Here is a 16,502-nt window from a genome sequence, read left to right on the forward strand (position 1 = left end):
GGGACAAGGACAGTGCCCCAGGACTGGCTGCTGTCCCCAGCTGTCACCTCCCTGCTGGTGTGGGGTCAAGACGGACTCTGGTCCCCGGGTGTCACCTCCCTGCTGGCACATGGAGTTGGGGACACCACCGAGCCCCAGGACATTCTTCGGTCCCCAAGTGTCACCTCGCTGCTGGCACAGGCTTGGGGACACACACGGCACCCCTGGATGTGCTCTGGTCCCCAAGTGCCACCTCCCTGCTGGCTCACGGTTGGGGACACCACGAGGCCCCAGGACATGCTCTGGTCCCCAAATGTCACCTCCCTGTTGTGTGGGGTCAAGGACCAGCTCCAGGTCCCAGGTGTCACCGCGCTGCTGGCACTGGCTTGGGGACACCGCTGAGCTCCAGGACATTCTCCGGTCCCCAAGTGCCACCTCCCTGCTGGTGTGGGGTCAGGGATGGACTCTGGTCCCCAAGTGCCACCTCCCCGCCGTCACAGACCTGGGGACAAGCCCCAGGACAAGCTCCTGTCCCCAAGTGCCACTTCCCTGCTGTCGCTGGCTTGGGGACGCCACCAAGCCCCAGGACAAGCTCCTGTCCCCAAGTGTCCCCTCCCTGCTGGTTTGGGGTCAGGGATGGACTCCGGTCCCCAAGTGCCACCTCGCTGCCATCAAACTCCTGTCCCCAGGTGCCACCCAACCCCGGACTGGGGACACTGGCGGTGACACCGGGGACCCGCCAGGACCGAGTGGGGCAGGAGCCCCCGCGTGTCCCCGTGTCCCTGGGACTGTGGTGGCGCTGGGGACAGCCGTGTCCCCTCCCCCCGGGCTGGGTGGCACTGGGGACAGCCGTGTCCCCTCCCCCCCGGGCTGGGGGAGGGGCTGTACAGCCGTGTATAGACCCTGTAAATAAAGGACCCGCGGGGCTGGGCCCGAGTGTGACAGCCTGGGGACACCGGGGGGACACGGGGGGGGACACCGAGACGGGGAGGGGGACACCGAGACACGGGGGGGACATCGAGGGACACGGGAGGACACCGAGACACGGGGGGGACATCGAGGGACACGGGAGGACACCGAGACACGGAGGGGACACCGGGGGACATCGAGATGCGGGGGGACACGGGGGGGACACGCGGGTGACACGGGTGACATGTGGGTGACACGGAGGTGACACGGAGGTGAGGCAGGTGGCACCATGGTGGTACCGAGACATGTAGGTGACGTGGGTGACGTGCGGTTGGCACAGTGACACGTGGGTGGCACACCGGTGACACGGAGAAGTGCAGGTGGCACGGGTGACACAGGGGTGACACGGGGGTGGGACTGAGACACAGAGGTGACACGGAGGTGACACTCACAGGTGTGCACGGACAGGTGAGCTGTGACACTCACAAGTGTGTGACAGGTGAGCTGTGACACTCAGGTGTGCACAGGTGCAAAGCGAGGCTCCAGCGCTGTGTCCCCAGCGTGTGTCACCCTCACACACAGGTGTGTCCCCAGGGTGTGTCCCCAGCTCCGCTTCCCCTGGGCGTGTCCCTGTCACACTCAGGTGTCATCCTGGGTGTGTCCTGTCACACCCACCTGTCCCCAGGGCGTGTCCCTGTCACACTCACCTGTCCCCAGGGCGTGTCCCTGTCACACTCACCTGTCCCCAGGGTGTGTACCTATCACACTCGTGTGTCCCCAGGGTGTGTCCCTGTCACACTCACCTGTCCCCAGGGTGTGTACCTATCACACTCGTGTGTCCCCAGGGTGTGCCCCTGTCACACTCACCTGTCCCCAGGGCGGCTCCCTATCACACTCAGCTGTCCCCAGGGTGTGTCCCTGTCACACTCACCTGTCCCCAGGGCATGTCCCCGTCCCCCACGCGTGTCCCCGTGTCCCCAGGGCGGCTCCCTGTCACACGCGTGTGCGCAGGCGTCTCCGCCCTCGCTGTGGTTTGGAGCAGGAAGCGCCTCGAGCGCGGCCTCCGCCTTCCTGCCACCCCCGCGGGGACAGCGCCGGGACCCCCCTGGCCTGGCCCCCGTGTCCCCAGCCGTGTCCCCCGGGCTATCCCCATCCCTGTCCCCATCCCCATGTCCCGGGCGCTCAAGGCCCGGCACCGGGCGAGGCGCAAGGGCGGCTCCCGGGAGCGCCTCTTCGGCTGCGACCTCCGCGAGCATCTGCAGCGCTCGGGGCACGACGGTGAGTGCCACCACCCCAGCCACCCCCAGAGCCCCCCATGGGGCCACCAGGGCCACCGAGGGAAGCAGGGAGGGGGCCCCAGAGGGGACTGGAGGGGGGACTTGCGCCACACGTTGCGTCAGCGGAGCTCCAGGAAGCACCACGGTCACCGAGGCTCGGCCGGGATTTGGGGGGGTTGGAGCTCGGTGGGGCTCCAATCTCGGGGGGGTTGGACCTGAGGGCTTGGGGGGCTGCTCCTTGGGGATTTGGTGACTCCATCCTCACGGATTTGGTGGCCTCATCCTCACGGATTTGGTGGCTCCAATCCTTTGGGATTTGGTGGCTCCAATCCTTTGGGATTTGGTGGCCTCATCCTTGTGGATTTGGTGGCCCTGTTCTTGGGGATTTGGTGGCCTCATCCTCACGGATTTGTGACCCTGTTCCTTTGGGATTTGGTGACCTCATCCCTGTGGATTTGGTGGCCTCATCCTCACAGATTTGGTGGCCCTGTTCCTTTGGGATTTGGTGGCCTCATCCTTGTGGATTTGGTGGCCCTGTTCCTCAGGATTTGATGGCCCTGCTCCTTGGGATTTTGTGGCTCCATCCTTTGGGATTTGGCGGCCTCATCCCTGAAGATTTGGTGACCCTGTTCCTTGGGATTTAGTGGCCTCATCCTTGTGGATTTGGTGGCCCTGTTCCTTTGGGATTTGGTGGCCTCATGCCCGCGGATTTGGTGGCCCCATCCCTTGGGATTAGGTGGCCTCTGGATTTAGTGGTCCCATCCTTCGGCATTTGTGGCCACATTCCTGTGGATCCCCATGTGAAGTTGGTCACCTCATCTCTGTGGACTTGGTGGCCTCATCCCTAAAGATTTGGTGGCCCCATCCCTCAGGAATCAGTGGCCTCATTGCTGGCCACTCTGTGGCCTTGTCCCCGAGGGGCCAATGGCCACACTGTGGCTCCATCCTCATGGAATTGGTGGCCCCATCCCTGGAGTTGGTGGCCCAGGACTGGTGCAGGGACCCTGTGGGGACACCTGGGACAATGCCAGATCCAGGATTTGGGCCGGGCCCAGGTGGGTGAGCCCAGATCCAGGATTTGGGCCGGGCCCAGGAGGGTGATGCTGGATCCAGGATTTGGGCCAGGCCCAGGTGGGTGATGCTGGATCCAGGATTTGGGTCCAGGCTCAGGTGGGTGTTGGTGGATGCAGGATCTGGGCTGGGCCCAGGTGGGCGATGCCAGATCCAGGATTTGGGCTGGGCCCAGGTGGGCGATCCTAGATCCAGGATTTGGGCTTGGCCCAGGTGGGTGTTGGTGGATCCAGGATCTGAGCTGGGCTCAGCTGGGCGCTGGTGGATCAGGGATCAGTTGGGCTCAGTCAGACCCTGTTTGATCTGAGCTCACTCCCAGTGATCCTGGATCAGTGGGACCCTGTTGGATCAGGGCTCTGTGGGACTCTGTGGGATCTGGGATCTGCTGGGCTCTCTGGGGTCTGGGATCAGTGGGGCCCTGGTGGATCCAGGCTTGGTCAGAACCTGTGGGATTTGGGATCAGTGAGACTCCATGGAATCTGGGATCACTTGGATCCTGGTGGATCCAGGATCCCCCTGTCCCCGGTGGAGCCAGGATCACTCACACCGGGTGAGGTCTGGGATCACCCAGAACCCAGTGGTTCCACGATCCCTCTGTCCCTGTGGATCTGGGATCCCTTGGGCCTGGTGGGATTCGGGATCAGTGGGACCCCCTGTACCCGGGATCAGCAGGACCTCGGTGGGATCTGGGATCCCTCTGTCCCTGGTGGGATCTGGGATCAGCAAGATCCCAGTGGGACTTGGGATCAGCAGGACCCCAGTGGATCTGGGATCAGCGGGATCTGGGATCAGTGGGATCCCAGTGGGTCTGTGATCAGTGGGATCCAGGATCAGCAGGACCCTGGTGGATCTGGGAACAGTGGGATCTGGGATCAGTGGGGTCCCAGTGGATCTGGGATCAGTGGGATCCAGGATCAGCAGGACCCTGGTGGATCTGGGAACAGTGGGATCTGGGATCAGTGGGGTCCCAGTGGATCTGGGATCAGCAGGACCCCGGTGGACGTGGGATCAATAGGATCCTGGTGGATCTGGGATCCATGGGATCCAGGGTCAGCAGGACTCTGGTGGATCTGGGATCAATAGGATCCTGGTGGGATCTGGGATCAGTGGGATCCAGGATCAGCAGAACCCCGGTGGATCTGGGATCAGTGGGATCTGGGATCAATAGGATCCTGGTGGATCTGGGATCAGTAGGATCCAGGGTCAGCAGGACCCCATTGGATCCCGCCGCGCGCGTTCCCGCAGTGCCGCAGGTGCTCCGGAGCTGCACGGAGTTCGTGGAGCAGCACGGGGTGGTCGATGGCATTTACCGCCTGTCCGGGGTGTCCTCCAACATCCAGAGACTGCGGTCAGCGGGACAGGGAGGGGAGGGAATGGGATGGGATCAATGGGACGGGATGGGATGGATGGGATGGGAACGGGAATGCCAACGGGAATGGGATGGGATGGGATGGGATGGGATTGGAACAGGGATGGGATGGGATCGATGGGATGGGATGGGATCAATGGGAATGGGGATGGGATCAATGGGATGGGATGGGATTGATGGGATGGGATCAATGGGATGGAATAGGATGGGATGGGATGGTTTGGGGTGGGGTGGGATGGGACGGGACGGGACAGGGTGGGATGGGATGGGGCAGGGACTGGAGTGGGAATGGGAATGGAGCAGGGGTCGGATCGGGATGGGGCAGGGATCGGGGTGGGAGCGGGTGGGAACAGGGCAGGGCCAGGACAGGGATGGAGGGGGGTCGGGATTGGGATAGGAACAGGGCAGGGTTTGGGACGTGAATGGGGTTGGGAATCGGGATCAGGATGGGGCAGAGATCGGGATTGGGATTGGGATGCGATCAATGGGATCAATGGGATCAATGGGATGGGATCAATGGGATCAATGGGGTGGGATGGGGTTGGAGACTGAAGGATACCAGGACTGAGAGGGAGGGAGGGACAGGAATGGGATGAGAAAAGGTGGAAGCAGGGATGGGATGGGACTCGGGGTGACAGGGATGGGGGGGATGGGCCACAGGACCCTCCCAAGCTCCCCCTTCCCCTCACCCCTTGCTGAGCTGCCAGACCTATCCCCCACCCCCCATCCCCCTCCCCCCGGCCCCTCCCCTTCCCCCCATCCCGCCCCGGCCCCTCTTCCCCTGCTCCTTTCCTTCCCCTTTTCCCTCTTTATTGGTTCTGGGGTTTTCCCTTCTCTCACCCTGCCCGGTTTTGGGGCAGCTTTCCCCTCTTTGGTTTCTTTCCCTGAGTGCTTTTCTCCCCTGTTCCTGGGGGAACCCAGAACTGCTGCTCTCCCCTGTGTCCCCAATGTCCTCGGTGTCCCCAATGTCCCCAACACCCCAATGTCCCTGACACCTCAATGTCCCCAACACCCCAATGTTCCCAACATCCCCAATGTCCCAAACACCCCTGTCCCCACCACTCCTCTGTCCTCCCCTCCCTTTCCCTGCCGCCTCAGTGTCCCCTCCATTTCTGTCCCACCATCCCAATCCCTGCCCCATCCCATTGATCCCATCCCACTGATCCCATCCCACTGATCCCATCCCATTGATCCCATCCCACTGATCCCATTCCATTGATCCCATCCCAACCTCAGTCCCATCTTCCCAGGGAGGGACCCTGCCCTCCCCCTGTACCCAAATCCCCAATCCCAATCCCAATCTCAGGCAGGAGTTTGAGGTGCAGCACAGCCCGGATCCCAATCCCCAATCCCAATCCTCAATCCCAATCCCAATCCCATTCCCAATCCCAAATCCCCAATCCCAATCCCAAATCCCCAATCCCAATTCCCAATCCCAATCCCACCCCAGGCAGGAGTTCGCGGTGCAGTGCAGCTCAGACCCCAATCCCCAATCCCAAATTCCCAATCCCAATCCCAAATCCCCAATCCCATATCCCATATTCCCAATCCCAGTCCCCAATGCCATTCCCAATCCCAAGGAGGAGTTTGAAGCGCAGTGCAGCCCGGACCCCAATCCCTAATCCCAATCCCCAATCCCAATCCCCAATCCCAATCCCATCCTAATCCCAATCCCCGATCCCCAATCCCATCCCAATCCCATCCCAATCCCAATCCCAAATCCCCAAATCCCACCCCAGGCAGGAGTTCAAGGCGCAGCGCAGCCCGGACCCCAATCTCATATCCCCAATCCCAATCCCAATCTCATATTCCCAAATCCCCAATCCCAGTCCCAATCCCTATCCCATTCCCAACCCCAGGCAGGAGTTCGAGGCACAGCGCAGCCCGGACCCCAATCCCACATCTCCAATCCCCAATCCCCAATCTCTAATCCCCAATCCCCAATCGCCAATCCCATCCCAATCCCATCCCAATCCCAATCCCATATTCCCAAATCCCCAATCCCAGGCAGGAGTTCGAGGTGCAGCGCAGCCCAGACCCCAATCCCAGTCCCATATTCCCAAATCCCCAATCCCAATCCCATATTCCCAAATCCCCAAATCCCAATCCCAGGCAGGGGTTCGAGGCGCAGCGCAGCCCAGACCCCAATCCCAATCCCAAATCCCCAATCCCAAATCCCCAATCCCAATCCCAATCCCCGATCCCAAATCCCAAATCCCCAATCCCAATCCCAAATCCCCAAATCCCCAATCCCAGGCAGGAGTTCGAGGCGCAGCGCAGCCCGGACCCCAATCCCAAATCCCCAATCCCAACCCCAATCCCAATCCCAAATTCCCAATCCCAGGCAGGAGTTCGAGGCGCAGCGTAGCCCGGACCCCAATCCCATATCCCATATCCCAACCCCAATCCCCAATCCCAAATCCCCAAATCCCCAATCCCAGGCAGGAGTTCGAGGCGCAGCGCAGCCCGGACCCCAATCCCAATCCCAATCCCATCCCAATCCCAATCCCATATTCCCAAATCCCAATCCCAGGCAGGAGTTCGAGGCGCAGCGCAGCCCGGACCCCAATTCCAATCCCTAATCCCAATCCCAATTCCAATCCCCAATCCCAATCCCATCCCAATCCCAAATCCCCAATCCCAATCCCATCCCAATCCCAATCCCAAATCCCCAAATCCCAATCCCAGGCAGGAGTTCGAGGCGCAGCGCAGCCCGGACCCCAATCCCAATCCCCAATCCCATCCTAATCCCAATCCCCAATCCCCACCCCAGGCAGGAGTTCGAGGCGCAGCGCAGCCCGGACCCCAATCCCAATCCCAAATCCCCAATCCCATCCCAATCCCAAATCCCCAAATCCCAACCCCAGGCAGGAGTTCGAGGCGCAGCGCAGCCCGGACCTGTCGCGGGACGTTTACCTGCAGGACGTTCACTGCGTCAGCTCCCTGTGCAAGGCGTACTGCCGCGAGCTGCCCAACCCCCTGCTCACCTACCAGCTCTACGACAAGTTCGCCGTGAGTCCCCAGATGTCCCCAAATGTCCCCAAAGCGCCCTCGGCGCTGCGGGTGGCCGTGTCACCGCGCTGTCCCCGCGCTGTCCCCGCAGGACGCCGTGGCCATCCAGATGGAGGAGGCTCGGCTGGTGAAGATCAAGGAGGTGCTCAAGGAGCTGCCGGAGCCTCACTACAGGTGAAGCGGGGTGGGGACAGGCGGTGGGGACAGGGTTTGGGGACAGGTGTCCCCCCCAGGGGGTGGCGGTGGCTGAGGTGTCGCCGGTGTCGCAGGACTCTGGAGTTCCTGATGCGGCACCTGCTGCGCATGGCCGCGCACAGCGGCCGCACCAACATGCACGCGCGGAACCTGGCCATCGTCTGGGCCCCCAACCTGCTGCGGTGAGCTGGCGCTTGTCACGCGTCCCTGGCGCTTGTCACCTGTCCCTGGCACTTGTCACCTGTCCCTGGCACCTGTCATCTGTCCCTGGCACTTGTCACCTGTCCCCGCGGGGTGGCACTGCCGGCCCTGGCACTGTCAGCCCCAGTATTGCCGGCCCTGTCTGTCACCTTCATCCCTGTCACCTTCATTCCTGTCACCTTCATCCCTGTCACCCTCAGCCCTGTCACCTTCATCCCTGTCATCTCCATCCCCGTCACCTTCATCCCTGTCACCCTCAGCCCTGCCACCCTCAGCCCTGTCACTGCCAGCTCTGTCACCCTTGGCTCTGTCACCATGATCCAGTTGTCCTGTCCCTGCCAAACTTGTCGCCACCATCCCTGTCCCTGCCATCCCCATTACCACCATTCCCTGTCCCTGCCACCCCACTGTCACCTCCCTGTCCCCAGCATCCCCCTGACCCCATTCCCGTGTCCCTGCCATCTCCTGTCCCAGCCATCTCACTGTCACTGTCACCCCCCTGTCCCCATAACCCCTCTGATCCCATTCCTCTGTCCCCATTCCTCCATCCCCACCACTCCAATGTCCCCCCCATGCCGAGGTGACCCTGCTGTCCCTGCTGTCCCCATGTCCCCAGCTCCAAGGACATCGAGGCGGCGGGGTTCAATGGCACGGCGGCGTTCATGGAGGTGCGGGTGCAATCCATCGTGGTGGAGTTCATCCTCACGCACGTGGAGCAGCTCTTCGGGGACGCGCCACTCTCGGGTACGGGGACAGCGGGGACAGCGGGGACAGTGGGGACAGCGGGGACAGCGGGGACACAGGAACAGCGGGGACAGCGGGGACAGCGGGGACACGGGGACTGCAGGGACACGGGGGACAGTGGGGACAGCGGGGACAGCGGGGACACAGGAACAGCGGGGACAGCGGGGGCAGTGGGGACACGGGGACAGCGGGGACAGCGGGGACACGGGGACAGCGGGGACAGGGGGGACAGAGGGGACAGCGGGGACACGGGGACAGGGGGGGCTCGGGGGGCTCCGGGTGGGGAATTCACCCCGACATCCCCTGGTACTGGGGGGGACACGGACACCCCTTTTTGGGTGGGGTCTGGTCCTGTCACACTGAGGTGACCCTGTCACACTGAGGTGTCACTGTCACACTGAGGTGTCACTGTCACACTGAGGTGTCACGCTGTCACACTGAAGTGACCCTGTACCATTTTGGGGTGCAGGTGCCACCTCCCCCCGGCGCTCCCTGCTCCTGCCCGGGGGTGCTCTGGGGACACTGAGGTGTCACACTGAGATGTCACTGTCACACTGAGGTGGCCCTGTCACACTGAGGTGTCTCACTGAGGTGTCACTGTCACACTGAGGTGTCACTGTCACACTGAGGTGTCCCACTGAGGTGTCACTGTCCCACTGAGGTGTCACTGTCACACAGAGGTGTCACACTGTCACACTGTGCAGGTGCCACCTCCCCCTGGCGCTCCCTGCTCCTGCCCGGGGGTGCTCTGGGGACACTGAGGTGTCACACTGAGATGTCACTGTCACACTGAGGTGGCCCTGTCACACTGAGGTGTCTCACTGAGGTGTCACTGTCACACTGAGGTGTCACTGTCACACTGAGGTGTCCCACTGAGGTGTCACTGTCCCACTGAGGTGTCACTGTCACACAGAGGTGTCACACTGTCACACTGTGCAGGTGCCACCTCCCCCTGGCGCTCCCTGCTCCTGCCCGGGGGTGCTCTGGGGACACTGAGGTGTCACACTGAGGTGTCACTGTCACACTGAGGTGTCACTGTCACACTGAGGTGTCTCACTGAGGTGTCAATGTCACACTGAGGTGACCCTATCACACTGATGTGTCACACTGATGTGTCACACTGTCCCACTGTGCAGGTGCCACCTCCCCCCGTCGCTCCCTGCTGCTGCCCGGGGCCGCGCCCCCCCTGCACGTTCCGGCGGCGCTGAGCCAGGGTGACGGCCCCCCCCAGATGCGGCCCTACCACACAATCATCGAGCTGGGCGAGCACAGGTACGGCCTCACCTGGCACAGGTGACACCCCTGTCCCGCCCCGGGGGGACCCAAAGATCCGCCTGGCTCGGGTGGTCCCAGCTCACTGCGGTCCAGGTATGCCCAAGGTGTGCCAAGGTGTGCCCAGGTGTTCCCCCAGGTGTGCTGGGGTGTGCCCAGGTGTCCCTCAGGTGTCCCCCAGGTGTCCCCCAGGTGTGCTGGGGTGTGCCCAGGTGTCCCCCAGGTGTGCCCAGGTACCCAAGTGTATCCCAGGTACCCCCAAGTGTCCCCAGGTGTCCCCAGGTGCCCCCAGGTACATCCCAGGCGCCCCCAGGTGTATCCCAGATGCCCTCAGGTGCCCCCAGGTGTATCCCAGGTGTCCCCAGATGTACCCAGGTGTATCCCAGATGTCCCCAGATGCATCCCAGATGTCCCCAGATGCATCCTAGGTGTCCCCAGATGTCCCCAGGTGCCCCCAGATGTCCCCAGGTGTCCCCAGGTGCCCCAGGTGTCCCCAGGTGTCCCCCAGGTGTCCCCAGGTGTCCCCCATGTGTGCCCAGGTGTGCCCCAGATGTGCTGGGGTGTGCCCCAGGTGTGCCCAGGTGTGTCCCAGGCGTCCCCAGGTGTCCCCCCAGGGGCCGCCAGGTGTCCCCAGGTGTGCCCAAGTGTGCCCAGGTGTATCCCGAGTGTCCCCAGGTGTCCCCAGGTGTGCCCAGGTGCACCCAGGTGTATCTCAGGTGTATCCCAGGTGTATCCCAGATGTCCTCAGATGTCCCCAGGTGCATCCCAGGTGTCCCCACAGGAGCAAGGGCTCCCTCAAGGCCAAGAAGTGGAGATCCATCTTCAACCTGGGCCGCTCCGGGCACGAGGCCAAGCGGAAGCCGGGGAAGGCGGAGGAGAAAGGTGGGGATTGGGGAATTTGGGGAGGGAATTTGGGGAGATCCCCTGGATTTTGGGGGGCAGGGGGAGCCCCCAGACCCCCCCAACGCCCTTGTCCCGCCCCCTTCCCAGACAAGTGCGGGAAGGTCACGCTGCGGCCGGCCAAGAGCATGGACTCGCTCAGCTCCGGCCACTCCGGCCAGCCCGGTATGAGGGACCCTGGGATTGTCACTGTCACCTCTGGGATTGTCACTGTCACACCTGGGATTGTCCTTGACCCCTGGGACTGTCCCTTTGACCCCTGGGATTGTCACTGTGACCTCTGTGATTGTCTCTGACCCCTGGGATTGTCACTGTCACCTCTGGGATTGTCACTGTCACCTCCCTGGGACCCTGGGATTGTCACTGTCACCTCTGGGATTGTCACTGTCACCTCCCTGGGACCCTGGGATTGTCACTGTGACCCTGGGATTGTCACTGTCACCTCCCTGTGACCTCTGGGATTGTCACTGTCACCTCCCTGTGACCCTGGGATTGTCACTGTGACCCTGGGATTGTCACTGTCACCTCTGGGATTGTCACTGTCACCTCCCTGTGACCCTGGGATTGCCACTGTCACCTCCCTGTGACCCTGGGATTGTCACTGTCACCCTGGGATTGTCACTGTCACCTCCCTGTGACCCCTGGGATTGTCACTGTCACCTCTGGGATTGTCACTGTCACCTCCCTGGGACCCTGGGATTGTCCCTGTGACCCTGGGATTGTCACTGTCACCTCCCTGTGACCCTGGGATTGTCCCTGTGACCCTGGGATTGTCACTGTCACCTCCCTGTGACCCTGGGATTGTCCCTGTGACCCTGGGATTGTCACTGTCACCTCCCTGTGACCCTGGGATTGTCACTGTCACCCTGGGATTGTCACTGTCACCTCCCTGTGACCCCTGGGATTGTCACTGTCACCTCCCTGAGACCTCTGGGATTGTCACTGTGACCCTGGGATTGTCACTGGGATTGTCCCTGTGACCCCTGGGATTGTCACTGTGACCCTGGGATTGTCACTGTCACCTCCCTGTGACCCTGGGATTGTCACTGTCACCCTGGGATTGTCACTGTCACCTCCCTGTGACCCCTGGGATTGTCACTGTCACCTCCCTGAGACCTCTGGGATTGTCACTGTCACCTCCCTGAGACCTCTGGGATTGTCACTGTGACCCTGGGATTGTCACTGGGATTGTCCCTGTGACCCCTGGGATTGTCACTGTCACCTCCCTGTGACCTCTGTGATTGTCCCTGACCCCTGGGATTGTCACTGTCACCTCCCTGTGACCCTGGGATTGTCACTGTGACCCTGGGATTGTCACTGTCACCTCCCTGTGACCCTGGGATTGTCACTGTCACCTCTCTGAGACCTCTGGGATTGTCACTGTCACCTCCCTGAGACCTCTGGGATTGTCACTGTCCCCTCTGGGATTGTCACTGTCACCTCCCTGTGACCCTGGGATTGTCACTGTCCCCTCTGGGATTGTCACTGTCACCTCCCTGAGACCTCTGGGATTGTCACTGTTACCTCCCTGTGACCCCTGGGATTGCCACTGTCATCTCTGGGATTGTCCCTGACCCCTGGGATTGTCACTGTCACCTTCCTGTGACCTCTGGGATTGTCCTTGACCTCTGGGATTGTCCTTGGGATTTTCCCTGTGACCCTGGGATTGTCCTTGTGACCCCTGTGACCCCTGGGATTGTCCCTGACCCCTGGGATTGTCCATGACCCCAAGGAGGGATCTTTGGGCCAGGGCAGGAATGGGGGAAGTGGGGATGGGATGGGATGGGATGGGATGGGATGGGATGGGATGGGATGGGATGGGATGGGATGGGATGGGATGGGATGGGATGGCATCAATGGGATCAATGGGATCAATGGGATCACACTCTGAGATCCCACTGCCCTCAAAGTTCTGGGATCCACAGAGACCCTGACCCTTCCCCTGGACCCTGGCAGCTCCCTTGGACCCCAGAATCCTCCCCATACCCCAGGATCTCCCCTCACCCCGGTACCCCCCCTCACCCCGGTACCCCCCCTCACCCCGGTACCCCCTCCTCACCCCGGTACCCCCCCTCACCCCGGTACCCCCCCTCACCCCGGTACCCCCCCATAACCCGGTACCCCCTCTCACCCCGGTACCCCCCCTCACCCCGGTACCCCCCCTCACCCCGGTACCCCCGGGCCCCCCGCAGCCCCGGACCCCTCCCGGCTGCTCCCGAAGCTCTCGGTGAAGCTGCGGCCGCAGCGCCAGCACAGCTCGGACGCCGCCCCCGCGGTCCCGGAATCGCCCCCGGAGCTGGACGAGAGCCTGGAGGAGACTCTGGAAGGAACCGAGAGCAGCACCCACTCGGAGCCCACCAGCCCCAAAGCCCCCCGGGAGGGACCGGGGGTTTACGGCCGCTCCCGCGCCGAGAAATGCGCGGGGCTGCACATCTCGGGTCCCTTCTCGGTCACCGTCCCGTTCCACATCACCTCCAACCTGTCCCGCCTCACCCGGGGGCTCCCCTGCCCCGCGCTGGAGCGGGAGGCGACCCCCGGCAGCGCCCCCGAGCCCGCCCGGGACCCCCGGCCCCGCTCCGGTGAGAGCCGCGATGGGACACCCGGGGGACAGGGGGACAGTGGGGACAGCGGGGATACGGGGACAGAGGGGATGGGGACAGAGGGACTGGGGACAGCGGGGGAAGGGGACAGCGGGGACAGCGGGGACAGCGGGGACAGCGGGGACAGCGGGGATGGGGACAGCGGGGATGGGGACAGAGGGACTGGGGACAGCGGGGACAGGGGGACAGCGGGGACAGCAGGGTAGGGGGACAGCGGGGCTGGGGACAGCGGGGACACTGGGGACAGCGGGACAGGGGACAGCGGGGACGGGAGACAGCGGGGACAGCGGGACAGCGGGGACAGCAGGGCAGGGGGACAGCGGGGCTGGGGACAGCGGGGACAGGGGACAGCGGGGCTGGGGACAGCGGGGATGGGGACAGCAGGACTGGGGACAGCGGGGACAGCGGGACAGCGGGGACAGCAGGGACAGGGGGACAGCGGGACAGGGGACACCGGGGACAGGGGGGACACCAGGATAGAAGAGACAACGGGATCTGGGGCACACCCGGACTGGGGGGACACCGGGATGGAGGGACAGAGTTCGGGGGACATAGGGATCAGAGGGACACCGGGATAGGGGTGACACTGGGATCGGGGGGACACTGGGATCCGGAGGACACGAGGATTGCGGGGGGACACTGGGACGGGAAGGACACAGGGATCGCGGGGACACTGAGGTCAGAGGGACACCGGGATCGGGGTGACACCAGGATAGGGGGGACACCGGGACTGGGAGGACACTGGGACAGCGGGGACACCGGGATTAGGGGGAACAACGGGATCAGACTGCCGGGATCTGGAGGATAACGGGATCGGGGGGACTCCGGGATTGAGGGGACACAGGGGTCGGGGGGACACGAGGATCGGGGAAACATCGGGATTAGGAGGACACCGGGATCGGAGGGACACCGGGATCAGGGGGACACCGGGATCAGGGGGACACTGCGGTCGGAGGGACACCGAGGTCAGAGAGATGTCAGGATAGGGAGGTCACCAGGATAGGGGGGACACAGGGATCGGGGGGACATCGGGACTGAGGACAGCAGGGGCAGGGGGGCAGCGGGACTGGGGACACAGGGATCAGGGCGACACCGGGATCGGGAGGCCCCGGTACCGAGCGGGATCGCGGTACCGAGCGCTCCCGGTTTTCCCGACAGGGGACGCGGAGCAGACCCGGCTCTCCCTGGAGCTCCGCGATTCCTTCGCCTTCCTGGACTGCCCCGACACGTGGCTGGAGGGCGGCGGGGACACCGAGGGGGCGGCGAGGAGCCCCGGGATCGGGAACGGGACCCCCGGGATCCGGGACGGGACCTCCGGGATCCAGGATGGGACCAGCGGGATCGAGGATGAGACCCCCGGGATGGAAGATGGGACCCTTGGAATCGTGGATGGGACCCCCGGGATCGAGGATGGGACCCCCGGGATCGAGGAAGAGCTCCCGGCCGTGGAGGAGGGGATGGAGAGCGGGTTCATGAGCGTGAGCAGCCGGCGGCGTTCCCGGGATTTGGGGACGGGTGGGACAGGTCCAGGCGGGAGGAGGCTGTGGGGTGGGATTTTGGGATTTGTGGGATTGATGGGATGGGATTTGTGGGATTTATGGGATTGATGGGATTTTGGGATGGGATGGGATGGGATGGGATGGGATGGGATGGGATCCATGGGATTTATGGGATTGGATCAATGGGATGTGATGGGATGGGATTTATGGGATTTATGGGATTGGATCAATGGGATGGGATAGGATGGGATTTATGGGATGAGATGGGATGGGATTGATGGGATTTATGGGATGGGATCAATGGGATGGGATTGATGGGATGGGATTTATGGAATTTACGGGATTTATGGGATGGTATGGTATGGGATCAATGGGATGGTATTTATAGGATTTATGGGATTGATGGGATCGATAGGATGGGATCTATGGGATTTACAGGATCTATGGGATTTATGGGATTGGATCAATGGGATGAGATGGGATGGGATTTATGGGATTGGATCAATGGGATGGGATTTATGGGATTTATGGGATTTATGGGATTTATGGGATTTATGGGATTTACGGGATTTATGGAATTTACAGGATTTATGGGATGGGATTTATGGGATGAGGGGACACAGTGACACCCACCCAGGGGTCCCGGCTGTGCCTGGAGGTCTCATTGCTGTCCCCCCACCCCAGCCAGGTGAGCGCTGGCCGGAGCAGCCGGACAGTTACCTGTCCATCGAGGAGTGCACGGAGCAGGACATGTTCTTCCTGGCCCCCGGCGCCTCCGACCCCGACTCCGACCCTGATGAAATCTTCCTGAGCGCCCACGACGAGCTCAGCCCGCTGGGGGACATCCCCGAGGGACCCCTGGGCGAGGGGACAGCCCTGGAGAGCCGAGAGACCCCTGAGAGCCCCGAAATCCCAGACATCCCAGAGATCCCAGAAATCCCAGAGATCCCAGAGATCCCAGAAATCCCAGAGATCCCAGAAATTCCGGCCCAAACAGCCCCGGAAAAGGATGGTCCAGGAGTGGGGGACCCCCGTGGGGAGGGGGGTGAAGGGGAGGGGGCTTCAGAGGGAGATTCCAGCCCCAGGACTGGGCTGGGGGGTCCCGCTGGGAATGGGGGAGCAGATGGAGCCGGATCCCAGCCCCTCATCCCAGGGGAGGGGGATCCCCGGGATTTAGGGGGGTCTCGTCCAGCCCCGCCCCTGGCAGAGCCCCCCCAGGAGCCCCCCGAGCCCCCCGGGATCGCCCCGACCTCTCCCCTTGCCTCGACCCCTGGAGCTGCCCCCAAAATCCAGGAGACCCCCGGGCCCTCAGAGCCCCCCAGATCACCTGAGCTGATCCAAGATGAGTCCTCGAGACCCCCAAAGCTGACCCAGGATGAGCCCCCCAAAAACCTGGAGCCGATCTGGGATGAGCCCCCCAAAATCCCGGAGCTTTCCCATGCTGAGCCCCCAAAATCCCTGCAGCTCCCTGGAC

At 62.8% G+C, this 16,502-nt stretch overlaps 1 protein-coding gene across 1 annotated transcript; it reads left to right on the forward strand.

The window, feature by feature from the left end:
* Window positions 1-2,006: 2,006 nt before the first annotated feature.
* Window positions 2,007-15,958, forward strand: ARHGAP30 (Rho GTPase activating protein 30; the record flags this gene model as incomplete). Its single annotated transcript, XM_042780055.1, has 12 exons — window positions 2,007-2,166; window positions 4,482-4,584; window positions 7,473-7,617; window positions 7,709-7,791; window positions 7,887-7,994; window positions 8,630-8,757; window positions 9,894-10,029; window positions 10,811-10,911; window positions 11,020-11,094; window positions 13,122-13,508; window positions 14,574-15,007; window positions 15,713-15,958. Coding segments are annotated over exons 1-12 (2,055 nt in total), but the record flags the coding sequence as incomplete, so codon positions are not given.
* Window positions 15,959-16,502: the final 544 nt, after the last annotated feature.

This window comes from Catharus ustulatus, chromosome 30 (assembly GCF_009819885.2).
Source record: "Catharus ustulatus isolate bCatUst1 chromosome 30, bCatUst1.pri.v2, whole genome shotgun sequence".
Taxonomy (NCBI): Eukaryota; Metazoa; Chordata; class Aves; order Passeriformes; family Turdidae; genus Catharus; species Catharus ustulatus.